Genomic DNA, 15,589 nt, shown 5'->3' with positions numbered 1-15,589 from the left:
ATAGATGTACTATCCCAAACAAACTGAACCTAAAATTCTGGGAATGAGTCCCAGGCATCTGTATTTTTTAGAAGCTCCCCAGATGATTCTGAAGTCCAGAGAAGATTAACAACCACTGAACTACTGGCTTCTCTTAACAGGCCTCACTCATTTCTTCCTCATAAGGGAGAATCTGACAAAAGAACTATGTTTATATCCTCAGTTCAGTGCCATCTAGGCTCTTCCTCCTCTTGGGCTGCATCTGCCTAGAGAAGACCACATTCCAACCTATCCCTCTTCCTTGACTAAGTTACCTACTACCGATAGGTCATTTTCTTCCAATAGTTTCAAAAAGTACACATGGGAAATTTATTGGCAAAGCACTCCAGCACATTCTTTTTTTTTTTTTTAAACACATTTCAAATGAACTCACAGAATAGACTGTAGAAAAAGGATTAAAACAAAATTACAAAACTTTGTAAGATTACTTTTTCTGGAAAGTATAAAAATTTAGCACTGATGAGACTGTTCTTTAGCTCAACAAGACTTTGAGAACAAAATACTTTACAATGAGAGTATAATTAAATTTTACCTTTTATTATATAGATATCAGATTATATATTCTGTAATAACAGATTTTTTTTTTTTTTTTTACAACTAAGACTATTTTTCCCTGTTAGCAAGTACAGACAGAATTGTGTAGTATGCATCAAACAAATCTTTCTTCCTAAATGATGGCAAGACTAAGAATAAAAAAGAGAAAGACTCTGAGCCAGGTGCCATTTTTACTGATGGAAGGGCACAAAAAAAGAAAATGTGAAAGCAAAGTTATGAGATATGGAGGCTAGAAGTTAAAGTGCCAACTCCAGGTAAAAGGAATTCTAGGAGAGAAGGAACTATTTTGAGAAATAATCAAGGTGATTTTTTTCAGGATTAAAGAAATATAAAATACTTCTGATTAAAAAGGCAAAGAACATCAAATGAAGCTGGGCAAGACTGAAGGCAGGAGAAGGGAACGGCAGAGGATGAAACAGTTGGATGGCATCACCAACTCAATGGACATGAGTTTGAGCAAACTCCAGGAGATGGTGAAGGACAGGCAAGTCTGGAGTGCTGCAGTCCATGGGGTCATAAAGAGCTGGACACAACTGAGCAACTGAACAACAAATCAAATAGGCAACAAAAGATGATGACTTAGCAAGTCTGCATCTGGGTTTATCGCTGCCTTCTCCCCCCAATCTCATTCTGGCTCATTTTAAGATAGGTAGAAAACTGCATCCATACAATGGAGTATTATTCAGCCATAAAATGGAATTAACTACTGATACATGCTACAACGTGGATAAAGTCTGAAAACACTATGCTAGGTAAGAGCACTCAGACACAAAAAGCCACATATTTCATAATTCTATCTATCCTCTTTATCCAGAGATTCTGTATCTGCAAATTAACCAGCTCACTAACATTTATTTGTAATTCCGAAATCATTATGTTGAGAGAAAACTTCAACAACTCTTCCCCCGAAAAGATGAGTCAATTGGTGACGTTTTTGTTATACTTTTTCCAAACAATTAACTGATAACATGATGCAACACACTTACCCAAGATGTACATGAGAATCTTTTCATTATGTGAAATAATGAAATGAAACAATAAAATAATCTTTTCATTATTTTCTCTGAAAATGCTTCTCGTATACTAGTATCCTTGTGTATTTCTTTTCCAACTTCTTCAGTATTATTTTTACTAACTTCACCCCAAGGTCTGACCTGCAGTCTGGTTCTTTAAGTATCCCTTCAACCCCAGCTAAGAATGGCTTTGCACATTTTTAAAGGGAGGGAGAAAAGGGGAGAGAAAAAAGAAAGGGAAAGGGAAGAAAAATTCCTTTAAATTCAATCATGGATCATAGTTTGATCTTTGCAGCATTAAGGGAGAAAAGATACTTGAACAAAACACTAAAATGGTCATTTCTATGATTTAAGAACGGCTTCCCTGGTGGCTCAGATGGTAAAGAATCCACCTGCAATGCAGGAGACTTGGGTTCAATCCCTGGGTCAGGAAGATCCCCTGAGAAAGGAATGGCTACCCACTCCAGTATTCCTGCCTGAAGAATTCCATGGACAGAGGAGTCCATGGGGTCGCAAGGAGTTGGGACACAACTGAGTGACTAACACTTTGGGATTGAAGGAAGTCTGAAAAGTATTCAGCAAAGGTACATAACATGGGTTGTCCAGGAAGGCTATAGCAATCACTATTTTTGGATCAGAAAAAGGAGTGGAAAGAATGTAGGATTTAAATCAGAAGACCTGAATTAATTTTCTTTTTTTTTTTAAGTTTTATTAAAGTATAAAGGAGATAGAGAAAGCTTCTGACATAGGCATCAGAAGGGGGCAGAAAGAGTACCCCCTGAATTAATTTTCTACTACGTTGCTTAAAGTTAAATTACAACTTCATAGGCATGTTTCTTTCCATTTTATAGTTGATAAAAACACCACCACTTACTTTATAGGGCTGTAAAGATTACATGACACTCATTCTAGTTTCTGACCACCCATCAAATAAAATATACATACTATGGATTCAAGCAGCAGTGTGGTACCACGGAAAAAGGACCTTCATCATTCAAATATTTCTGAAGTGCCAAACTACACACTATACTCTCTCAGTGCTCTGGGCAGACTCGAGTGGCCACGGCAGACCCAGTCCCTGCCTCCGCACAATGTGCAATTACGAAATGGTTATCTGCTGTGACTGGAAAGGATGTTATGAGAGCATAAAGGAAAGGCATAATACTCTATCTTCGAGGAAAGGAATGACTTTCAGGGCAAAGGAGGAAACTTAAGTGAGAAGAGACATCTAAATAAAAGTCTTCTCAGAAATGAGTCAGAGAGTGTGTGTGTGTATGTGCATGGAACATTAGTAGTATCATCCCACTGGAAGATCAGAAACGCTTGCAGTGCGAATGTATAAATAAATAAGGACCAGATTATGCCATAGTATGCAAGCTTTGTTAAGAAAAATGGACTTAACTTTAACAACGTAATAAGGAACCATTTAAAAGTTTTCAGTACAACTTTGACATGAATGCAGGTATATTTCCAAAAGGATAACTCTGGAGACTGAATGTAGCACAGACTGGAGGGGCATAGAGTATCATTCACTATTCTTAAGTGGTAACATTATTACAACTATTATTACAAAGACACCAAGATAAAAGTAACTCTTATAAGATTAAAGAACAGTCTCTGCCATTGAAGATCTCATGGTCCTGTGAGGAGAAACAGGCATCTAAGCAAGTAATTTCAGAAACCTGGTAAATCTGCTACCACTGTACAGAAATACAGAAAAAGGAAGGCTGGATTAGAAAATCACCATTTGTTAAAAATCATAGTTGCACAAGATTCAGGCCAAATCAATGGGCGGATAAATTTCACAAAAAACAAAGTATTTGTAATTTCTAAAGGTGCTCCTATATGACACTTTTTTTTATACAGGGGAAAATAGAAACCTAGGAGACACCACCATAACCAAGCGATCAAAGTTGACAATGCCAGTAATGAGATAAATGAACCAAGCACAACTCCAGACAAAACCAAATTGAGGGGTATTCTAGAAAAATTTTAAAGTATTCAAAAATGTGAAAATTGTAAAAGACAAAGATTGAGGAACTATTTCAGATTAAAGGATACTAAAGAGATAAAAATGTAATACTTGATCTCAGGTTACATTCTGAATCACAACTTTTTTTTTCTATAGAGAACAGCATGTGCACAACTGGCAAAATGTGAATGAGGCCTTTTTAAAAGATTAATAGTATTGTGTCACCGCAATTTGCTGATTTTGTAACACTGAAGTTATACAGAAGAATATCCTTGTATTTGGGAAATAAACATTTAAAAATATCTAGGCACAGTGGGCGTCAGATCTGTTAACTTACTCTTTAAAAGTTAAAAAAAAAGAGAAAATAATGAGGTAAATTTGGTAAAATGCTAACATTGGGGAATCTGAATGAAAGGTTTAGAGGAATGTTTTACTGTTTTTAACTACATTTGTCACTGGAATGTGTATTACATGAAGAATACATAAAGAATAGTATTCCTTCAGTTTTCCTATAAATCTGAAATTACATCAGAATTAAAAGAACATTAAGAAGGAAAATTTATATAGTCTCATTATGGTTATATATAAAGTGGATTATACCAACTTATCTGTACTTGAAAAACTTCTTAAGTTTCTGACTAACTTGATCACGGTCCTCAGGGAAAAACAACATTCATTACAGGTATCTTCTAGCCCAGAGATTCCATACCGTATATAATCTTCTTCAGATAAGTCCTACATCCAAATCACTCAAAGTAACTTATCCTAAACAGAGTCAAGGCTTTTTTAAAAAAAGTAACTTCACAGGCTATGGAAACATGATCATTAAGTCTTTAGGGAAACAGAATTAAGAGCTCACGTAAAAGAATAAACTGTCAAAATGACTTCATTCAAAATCGGAATGTTTAGAGCAGCCAGATTCTGTGTCACTTAGATCAGGTGTTGGCAAACTTTTTCTGTGAAGAACAACACAGTAAATATTTTAGGCTCTGTTGGCCATCCAGTCTGGTGCAACTAACTACTTAACCCTACCAGTGCAGTGCAAAAGCAGCCACAGACAGTATGTAAATAAATGAATTTGGCTTTGCTCTCCCTAAAACTTCATTTACAAAAAACAGCAGTGTGGCAGATTGAGCCAGCCCATAACTTAGATAAATTATCTGATAATAAAAAAACCCAGACTACTAATAAGTTTTAAACTGTGCTTGTCTTTTATCAAGTCAGATATTTATTACAAAAATTCAACACAGTGGTATCCAAAATAGTGCTCTTCGGGGGCAATTCTGAATTTTAATGAAAAGGATAACTAATATTGATCCTTATGGATACAGAATAATCTTTACTAAGGATTCTGAAATTTATAGAAAATCAGGGCACATCATTCATTTTGAAATGTTGCACAGTAGACTTCACATGTAAAATTAGTTAGGAACCAAAATTCCAAGCAGTGACAAAACCTTTTTTTTGGCCGCAAGGCTAGTGGAATCTTAGTTCCTCGACTGGGGTTCAAACCAGGACCCTCAGTAGTGAAAGTACGGAGTCCTAATCACTGGACTGCCAGGGAATTCCCTCAAGCTCAAAACTTTCCAGTTAGGTAACTCTATATTATTTAAAACTTCTGTAGAGAGTTCGATGCTTAACTTTCTAGGAAAATAATGTTTAATTAAAGATGTTTTGAAGGACTTCTTTGGCAGTCCAGGGGTTAAGACTTCGCCTTCCAATGCAGAGGGTGTAGGCTCGATCCCTGGTTGGGGAACTAAGACACCACATGCCTCTTGGCCAGAAAACCAAAACTTAAAAGATAAATAAATTAAGATAATGTCTTGAGATAAAGAAGATAATAAGGATGGTCTTCAAGAAAAGTCCACCTTATCACATATACAAAATGTTCCTTAAATCATCTAATTGAGGTAACTACTCAAATTTCACCATAAAGAGACACACATCCTGTGATCTAAGTGTTCATAAAAGAGGCTCTGGAATCACTAGCCATCGCAGTCTCTCAGCTGTTTAACTGCAACTGATACCGCCAAATGCACAGGAACCTTACCTCTTCTTCCCATGATCCAAATGAATGAAGATTTTCCAGTCAAATTATAATTAATCATCACTTATAACCAGCTGTTTTGCCCTGTGAAGCGTAGGGTATATTTTCAGCACAAGGGGTGATGTACAAGAATTCCTTTTATAAACAGAAATATATGCACATACCCCTGCTGAAAACGTTGCCCAGTTGATCTGCATGTGAAAATGAATACATGCTTATGTGTAGCAATGTGCTTAAGTGATGTTTCTTGTTGAGGTCTACTTTAGGAGTCAAAAATGTGTAAGCCTTGTGGAACCAAGGCAGTGGTCCTGTGTATAGAGGTATAGAAAAAGTAGCTCACTTAATCCTTTCTCGCCAGGAGTCGGGATTTTCCCAGAACGACATCCATTGTCGGCAATGGACGCACCAAAATAACGCCGGCGCCAGTGAGTTAACCACCTCTGTCCTCTTTTCACCTATTTTATTTTTCATGCATCATCCAACTTCCCAACCATCTTCCTGTTTCTTCACAGAATGCACGCTAGGTTCTTGTGTTTCTTCAGCACGAAGTTGGAAATGGAGTTGAGAAAAGGAGACACATGGTCAGCTGGTGATGTTAACAAGCTCCGTGCTGCCCTGAGAAGCTGGATGGAAAGGTTCAGGTTACAAGGGGGGTCATCATTAGGCCTGCGAGGACAAAGAGTCATTCCCGAAGCTCCACTCCCTTCCCTCCCACCCTCTTTCATTCCCTGGTGGTCCCTACTGTCTGCCTTCACAGCTAAAGGGCTAAGAAACCTGAGGCAACCTCTTTGAGTTCTTCACTCCATCCAGTACGTAGACAGGCCAAGTGGAACACACGTCCAGCAATGTTACAGTGGCCCAGGAAGGTCAAGGAAGCTTCGAGTGGCTAACATAACCACAGTCTTAGAGCAAGGCTTTTTAGTGTAATCTTGGAATTAACACCAGCAACTAACACGTGCTTGCAAACAGGTGCTTAAAAAAGGTTGGTTGAATAACATTTTCTTTTCTGCCAACGTTTACTTGAACACATAGGTGGAAGTCAGACAGAAGTAGTTAACTCTCTCAATGCCGGGAATAGGATGGATATATACAAATCACATCAAGGCAAGGTGTTTCTCTAAAACATGTTCAAATTATGGGTCCCTAGCTAAAGTATATATATTTTAAGGACAACTACAATCAGTTTTGAAATTAGAACCATGGTAAATGTTAATCAGAATGACAGATGAATTAAGAACTCCAGTACCAATGCATACCACAACATCACAGTTCAGTCAAGCAAAAACATTTCTCAGTACTGCAATTCTAGATGGGTAATGATTCCAGAGCAAATTATAAAGTTTGAAGAAGGAAGATTTTATTTAATGACTTCCTTGATGCTAAGAACTGGGATAAATCCAAAGTATGAAGGTGAAGAAGGATATGCTTTAGGTACAAGTAAAATTTTAAATCTCAAGTCAAGAGAATCATTCCAGATAGTACTGTGTAACCACACTGATCTTTAAGATGGGACGATAATAAGCAGGGGAAGAAATAATTTGGTAGGACTCAAAAAAATGTATGTCTGGAGAATGAGTTTAAAATACCAGTCATATCTGAGTTAAAGATATCCCAGAGAATAATTTATATCATTACGATTATAATTTAAAAAACTACCATATAAAGAAACAAAATACTTATTCTAGATTTTAAGAAGAGACAGGTTTTTAAGAAATTAAGATGATTGTGTCTTTTTTTAAAAAAATTACGTCAATCAGCGCCTTCTCAGGCAAAAGTGAACTACCAGGTCTGCAAGCCCGCTCTCACAAGCTGTGTCTGCCAGGGCCTTCCTGTCTTCACCTGCGTGCCTGTCTCCATTTCCACCCCCCTTACTGAGTCAGTCTTCACACAGGCTCTAACAGTAGTCTCCAAACACAGGAGGGACTTCTTCCAGGGACTCCTTTGCCCTCAACAAAGCAGGCCTTAAATAAAGGTTCACACATATGACTGTCCCAGGAACTCTTTCGATTAACTGCAATTCCAGTCCCTGTGTTCACATGCTGTATCAAAAACAGATTTAACTTTGAATCTTTCCTTTTATATTTATAAAAGGTCAGATTTCAAAAGGCTTAAGAAGGCTGAGTTTATGCTGAGCTGTAAGTGATCAAATAGAGTAGCATGAGTAAGAGCTCAAATGGGTAAATGAGAGCTGAAACCACACCATCCTTAAAGAAGGGTCTCAACACAGTAAATTACAAATGCAAACACAGGCACAGTGCACAAACAACCGACTACTCATTCTGCTCAGTGTAAGGACAGTTCCCTACAGGCCCAATGGTAGGATATAACGAGTGAGTTTTGTAGTCATAAAATTGGGAACTGAGAGGACTCCTGGTTTATCTGGCTGTTCACTGCTGGTAGAAGACAGGAGGAACAGAAAAAGTGGCTGGGTAGCAACCTATTCCCACGAGTCCACAAGACCTGGATCCCAGATCCAAATCACTTACAATCAAAATTTACCACACCTCTCCTAGGCTTATCCTGTTATTCACTTCTGTGTTTTATTCAAGACCCAGACTGGGTTCTCTGCAAAGAAAACCCTGCACATCACGCTACATACTTGAACAAACGATTATATACGTATTAGATGAAACGGTTCCAGAACTCTGTTTTTTTTCTTTTGGCCAAAGAAACAGGCTTTTAAAACTAGGCCTAGTTCAGAAACAGTAATAAAATTGATATGAATTAGCTCCATATAAAGTTGTTTTACTGGAACAGATAATTTATGTTCAGTCATTTTTGATCAGAACTTGCTAGAGTACCCTGGCTTTCCAATTAATTTTAACTAATTTCTAGTTAATCCAAGAAATTAATTCCAAACTATTTTCAACATTCATTTTTTTTCTTACATAGACTCTTCAAATGTAGACTCATGTTTGTTACTCAAAGGACTTTTGTTTTTAATGTGAAGACCACTTGAATGACTAAGTTTACTATCATGATATACTTTTGCAAGCAAGGAAAAAGGGGATATCTGTGTATTGGTTTGGCTGGTATTTCTGGTCAAAGTTTAAAAGACGTTATTTATAGAAATACTTATAATTGGCTGACAGAGAGCATTCCATTTTTCAAAAGTACACACAGCTAGAAAAGTAGGTAATTCAACTGAAAGTTTATGGAACTCTAAACCTGGGTAATTCAGATTAAAATGAACAGAAATGTTCTCTTACCTTTAGGTCTTTCCAACTGTCCAGGAGCTTGGTGGCCAAATCACTTATATCTACTGTTTTGTCTGGCGGGTCCTGACTTCTCTCACTCTCCACATCAGATACACCCTCCTCTTCATCTTGGGATGGTGTTTCCTCAGCAATAGGTTCGTCAAGTTTCGCGCCACTGCTCTCTTTGTGTTCTAGTTCAGCGTCAGCCTCCAGTTCGGACGTGGGGAGCCTGCTGGCCTCCGCAGCAACGTCGCTGTCAACTTTAGGCTCGGGCAGCTGTTGCACGAGTAGGTGCTGAGGCTGAGGCTCTTCCTCTTCTTCGATGGGGACATTCTCTAACTGGTCCAGGTCCTCTTTCCCATCCTTGCCTTCTAGCTCGCTGGTGGCATCAGAGATCGCACTGTCCATGCTATTTTCACTTATAATTTTAAGTCTGCGAAACATGAGTTTCTTGGGGGTGTCTGTGTCAGCTTCTGCGCTCAGCTTGGTGGAAGGATCAGGTGTGTTGAGTGGTGTGTGAGCACGTGATGTATTTTCACTAGAATACCCGTCTCCTTCACTCAGCTGAGGGATAGCAGTCTTGGTTTGAGACCAACGTTGAATAATAGGAAGTACTTTGCTTTCCTCCAACATATTTTTAGTAGGAATAGGTAAATGTTCCAGAGTCTTTATAATCTAATTAAACACAATACAAAAAAAATCACTTTGTACAGCTGACTTTTCATGAGACTCAGATCAACTCTGTAGAAACAGTGGTTTTTGCTGTCTTATTAAATCAAGATCTAGGTCTTATAATCACAGACAGATTTACATGTCATAATATTACTTTCTTCTAGTATGGAAGGAAAGGTGTTTTATTTTTTAATATTTTTCTGCTGCACCATAAGGCATATGAGATCTTAGTTCTCCAACCAGGGATGAAACCTGCACCCCCTACAGTGGAAGCACAAAGTCTTAAATACCAAACTGCCAGCAAAGTCCCGAAAAAGTGTTTTAGTAACACTGACCAGCAAAAATATAATGTGGATGGAGCAGGTGACTGCTCACCTATTACTAGGACTAATTTGATTAATATTCTCCACCAGTAGTTCTCAAACCCAAATGGATTTTTAAAAAAAAATATCAACACTACTGGACCTCATCTTAAGTATGTTTTTCTAAAAAATTTCCCAAGTGACTGTGATAAATGCTTGGAAACTATGCAACAAAAAATATACATTTAAATGTCTTATATACACACAAAAACACAGATATTACTTAACTTCCTTAGTCTTTGACAAACAGCTGTATAGCAAAGAGATTCTCTCTTCATTCCAAGATAATCATCCATCCCCACTCTCTGAAATTCAAGAATTCTTTCCAAAGTGTTTCCCCACTGTAGTTTTATAGAAACCCCAAGGCTTCCCTAATTCCTATTTATTGCTGAATCTCTTGAGAGAAGGATGGAAGCAAGGCAATCACTCAATTCACCACTCTCATATTTACGCTTTTAAAAGCATATTATTAAATGACTTTGGGATATTAGAATTTATGATTAAAAAGAACTACATTTAAACCAAGTTATAAAATATTGTGTGTAAAGGTATAAATATAACAAGTCTAATGATGCTATCAATGAACATTTTAGATCTTTAAAAACACTTGATTACTCCTCAAAATGTTCTTACTCTTGTCATCAAAATTCAGCTCTTTACTAATTTTTTAGAACCTCAGAATTCAACTTCCATATAGCTTCCTAACTTTTAAAAACTATGGTTTTAGCAACACACTGGGTCTTTCATGTAACAATGTTATTATATCTTGCTCTTGCAATTCCCAACTATGCAGTACTAAACTTTAAAAGACACCATAGGGAAAACCACTGGGCAAACTTACTTCAAGGAAGGTGTGTGTAAAGTTACAGTTACAGAAATGACACCGAGATGATAAAATTTATGCAATTATTTAATATGGGTGATAATTACACAGCTAAATTCATTATCCACCTGGCTTCCCACGTGGTTCAGTGGTAAAGAATTCACCTGTAATGTAGGAGACACAGGTGGGTTCGATCCCAGGGTCGGGAAGATCCCTGGAGAAGGAAATTGCAACCCATTCCAAAGTTCTTGCCTGGGAAATCCTATGGACAAGAGGAGCCTGGAGGGCTACAGTTCATAGAGTCTCAAAGAGTTGGACATGACTTAGGAACTAAACAACAACAAATTCATTATCACTGATATTATCAGAATGCCCTCAACCTAAATAATAAATTTAGTAGTTTAAAGAAACAAGCAGGTTGAATGTGAACTGACCTCTTCCTGAAGCTTCTGGTTACTTTCCCGGCCATCACCTAGTTCTGCCATCCAGATCCACAGCAAAGACAGCCCGTGACGTTCCAGAAAGGACTTCAGACAAGACTGTGAGTGTGTGTTCTTCCATGCGGGATGGGAAGCAGGATGCAGGGTATTGGGGATTGGAGGAAGGAGACAAATAACACCAGAGACAGCATTAAAAAGGGCCCATAGAGAGGACTGAAAAGTTTGTTTATATTCAAAAAGAAATCTAGAAATTGTTTTGATTAATTCAATTAGAATTGTGCAATTAATAAATGCTTTAGAGTAAGATTATAATCTCTTTTGATACCTAAAATGTCAACCTGGACTTTACTAAAGTTCAATTCTGAGGGATTAAGAAAAAAACTACATTCACCATTTTTACTGGAAAAGCTAAAACTATAAAAAAATTTATGGACACAGATGTATAGAACAATCTTTTGGACTCTGTGGGAGAGGGAGAGGGTGGGATGATTTGGGACAATGGCACTGAAACATGTATAATATCATATAAGAAACTAATTGCCAGTCCATGTTCGATGCAGGATACAGGATGCTTGGGGCTGGTGCACTGGGATGACCCAGAGGGATGGTACGGGGAGGAAGGTGGGGAGGTGGGGGTTCAGGATGGGGAACACGTGTACACCCGTGGCAGATTTATGTTGATGTATGGCAAAACCAATACAATATTGTAAAGTAATTAGCCTCCAATTTAAATAAATAAATTTAAATTAAAAAAAAAAAAAAGAATAAACATATTCCTGTTAAAATTCCTTGCTTTGAGATCATGTGGTAAAAATGGCCTTGGCATGCTAATAATCAAGTGAGGAGGGAAGACCTCTATTAAGAACTATTACACACAAGGGCATGCTAATAATCAAGTGAGGAGGGAAGACCTCTATTAAGAACTATTACACACACACACAGAAAAAAAATCTCACCATGTTCTTTGACTAGAAAGAAAACAATATCTACTAATAGAGTAAGTGATGCTGAACTCAAGACATTTTTAAGAGTACAAGTTTTCAATGTCATATAGAACTTGCAAAACCATTCTAAAAATAAGAGTAACTCTTATTAGAATTATTCCTTTTCATCATTCTGGACTGTAGTTTAAATGTCCCACCTCAAATTCAGAAATAAATAAAGTAATATCAAAGTGTTCACCTGTATGAGCTTGAGACAGGTAAGTTTCTGTTCCAAAGTTTCAATTCTAACCATTAGCCGGGATAAGCTGAGCACTTGGTTTTTATCAGAGAGACCCTCGCCATTCTCCATCAAAGCTTCTAGCTCCCCATCCACCTGCGACAGCAAGGGAAAAAAATCTGGTTATAAGACAAGAACAACAACAAAACTCCAACTAACCTAATAATCAATTTGAAAAGATGCTCAATCTCACCAGTAATAAGGAAAACAAAATTAAGACCACAATAAGAAACCATGTTATACTTGTTGTAAGAAGTCTGATAATATTAAGTCTAGGCAAAGACGTGGATCAAAATGAACTTTAAATTTAAAAAATGAACTTTTATACACTAATAATGAAAACAAACTGGTATGATCAACTTGAAAAGCTTCATTCAGTCATCAAATACTTATCAAGCACTTATATGTCAAGTACAGTTTTAGGTGCTGAAAACACTGAAAGAAAGCAAAACAAAAAAATCTGCCTTTATGGGAGGAAAAAAAACTGTATCAGGTGAAAAGTAGGTCAGAAAAAAATAAAGCATTAGCTTGAAAAATGAAATATTTGTATCCTCTATGCCTAGCAGTTGCACACCTATGAATAAACCCAAGAGAAACTTCTGCACTTGTGCATCAGAGAATCAGAAGAATGTTCATTGAAAAGCCATTCAAAAGAGCAACCCAACAACCCAAATGCCCATGGCCAGGCTGGATAAACTGGCATGTTCACATACTGGAATATACCACAATGAAAGGAATCAAGTGCAACCAAATGCAACACAATTTATCAATATTTATAAATTCTTATTCTTTAGTAATACTTTACTATTTTGGGATATGAACTATCTTCAATGGGCCCAGGCACCACTTTTAATACATTCTGATAAAATATAATATACATATAGAAAAGTACTAGGTTGGTGCAAACATAATTGTGGTTTTGGATCATGAATTTTAAATCATTATAACTAGGCTCAAATTCATCTTAAGTAATGAAAATAGGAACCATTACAATCAACACATCTTTGCCAACGAGAAATAAGTTTGTTTATTCCTAGAGCATAAACGTCCATGCTTAAGGATTTGACAAACTCTTGGAAAGCATTTTCTGCCTTATGCAGGTTGTAGAACCATTTTCCCTGCAAAAAGTTGCCAAGATGCTTGAATGAGTGGTAGCTGGTTGACAAGAGGTCAGGTGGATATGGCAGATACGGCAAAATTCCATAGCCCAGTTCATTCAACTTTTGAAGTGTTGGTTGTGTGACATGCAGTTGGGCACTGTCATGGAGAAGAACTGAGTCCTTTCTGTTGACCAATGCTGGCTGCAGGTGTTGCAGTTTTCAGGGCAACTCACTGATTTGCTGAGCATACTTCTCAGATACAATAGTTTTTTGCTGGGATTCAGAAAGCTGTAGTGGATCAGATCAGCAGCAGACCACCAAACAGTAACCACGATCTTTTTTTTGGTACAAGTTTTGGCTTTGGGAAGTGCTTTGGAGCGTCTTCTCAGTTCAACCGCTGAGTTGGTAATTGCTGGTTGCCGTAGAAAATTCACTCTTTGTTGTGTGTCACAATCCGACAGAGAAATAGTTCGTTGTTGCATACAATAAGGGAAGATGACATTTCAAAATGACAATTTTGTTGATCTAGGGTCAGCTCACGAGGCATCCACTTATTGCGCTTTTTCACCTTTCCTATTTGCTTCAAATGCCATACGGTTATAGAATGGTCAACACTGAGTTCTTCAGCAACTTCTCGCGTAGCTGTAAGAGAATCAGCTTTGATGATTACTCTCAACTCATCATTGTCAACTTCCAATGACTGATCACCATGCTGCTCGTCTTCAGGGCTCTCATCTCCTTTGCAAAACTTCTTGAACCACTACTGCACTGTTCATTAGCAGTTCCTGGGCCAAATGCGTTGCTGATATTGCAAGTTGTCTCTGCTGCTTTATGACCGATTTTGAACTTGGATAAAAAAAAAAAATTGCTTGAATCTGCTTTTTGTCTAAAATAATTTCCATAGTCTAAAATAAAGAGCAAGCAATAAGTCATCAGCAAAAAAAAAAAAACAAAAACAAAAAAAGTGAGAAACGCTCATTAAAATGATGTATAATATAACCACACTTACTTAAGAATGTATACCAATATCAAACAGCAAAGGTCAACAGCAAAACCGCAATTACTTTTGCACCAACCTAAGATATAAACAATTAGCAACTAAATAGGTAAACAAGCAGTGGAGCAACATCCATAGCAACCAACACTCAGGTAAAAGGGTTGGGTGGGGTGATGGGGAGAACACCACCAGTGTTCGTGAAGGGCTGTGCATGCCACTTCCTTGTTATAATACCTTCTCTTCTCCACTCTAGAGATAATGTCTCCTAACTTTTTAGGAAATAGTACACTGATTGTTAAAATAGGTTTACTTCATATATATAAATCACTAAATATTATAATTTTGTCTATTTTTAACTTTTTGGAAATGAAATCACACTGGACAAAATTTTTGTGCCATGATTCTTTTGCAGTCAACTTTACAGTTTAAGAGTCAATGCTGTTGCATGTAGCCATATTATTTTCATGACTAGTTTTTTCATCACACGATTACATTTTAATGTAGTCATACTAATGTTAATGAGAATTTGAGTTGTTTCACTTTTTCTAATATAAGCAGTGCTGCTGTGGCTCCTGATGTGCATTTTAAACAAATCTCTCTCTGGTTATAGACCTAGGAGTGCAACTGCTGGCTCATACAGTATACGTACATTTACCTTTAGTAATAACACCAAACTGTTTTCAAAACGGACTAAAGCCATTTACACCTCCAACACTAGTTTATGAGATCTCAAACACCTGAGAGTAGTTTTAATTTGTACTCCTCTGATTAATGAGATTGAACATCTTTTCATATGTTTACTGGCTATCTGGAATACTGAAGTGTCTGTGGAAATTGTTTATTTTTCCTTTGGGGCTATTTTTTATTATTATTGATTAGATGGAGTTCTCTATATATTCTGGACACTACGATTTGATTGTTAGCTGCTGAAAACAACTATTTCCTCTATTACATGGCTATTACATGGCTTTTTATGCTCTTTATTGTGTAAATTCGGAGAAGGCGATGGCACCCCACTCCAGTACTCTTGCCTGGAAAATCCCATGGATGGAGGAGCCTGGTGGGTTGCAGTCCATGGGGTCGCTAAGAGTCAGACACGACCAAGTGACTTCACTTTCACTTTTCACTTTCACGCATTGCAGGAGGAAATG

The 15,589-nt window shown here is 37.3% G+C and overlaps 1 protein-coding gene across 1 annotated transcript in view; it reads right to left on the bottom strand.

The window, feature by feature from the left end:
• SETD2 (SET domain containing 2, histone lysine methyltransferase) overlaps positions 1-15,589 on the bottom strand; it is an 83,044-nt gene that overhangs the window by 18,697 nt on the left and 48,758 nt on the right. The window contains 3 exon segments of the mRNA XM_024983287.2: positions 8,836-9,498; positions 11,115-11,234; positions 12,303-12,437. Coding sequence (XP_024839055.1) covers positions 8,836-9,498; positions 11,115-11,234; positions 12,303-12,437 — 918 coding nt within the window.

This window comes from Bos taurus, chromosome 22, assembly GCF_002263795.3.
Source record: "Bos taurus isolate L1 Dominette 01449 registration number 42190680 breed Hereford chromosome 22, ARS-UCD2.0, whole genome shotgun sequence".
NCBI lineage: Eukaryota > Metazoa > Chordata > Mammalia > Artiodactyla > Bovidae > Bos > Bos taurus.
The sequence above is the reverse complement of the archived record's forward strand: the minus strand, read 5'-3'. Positions and strand labels throughout refer to the sequence as shown.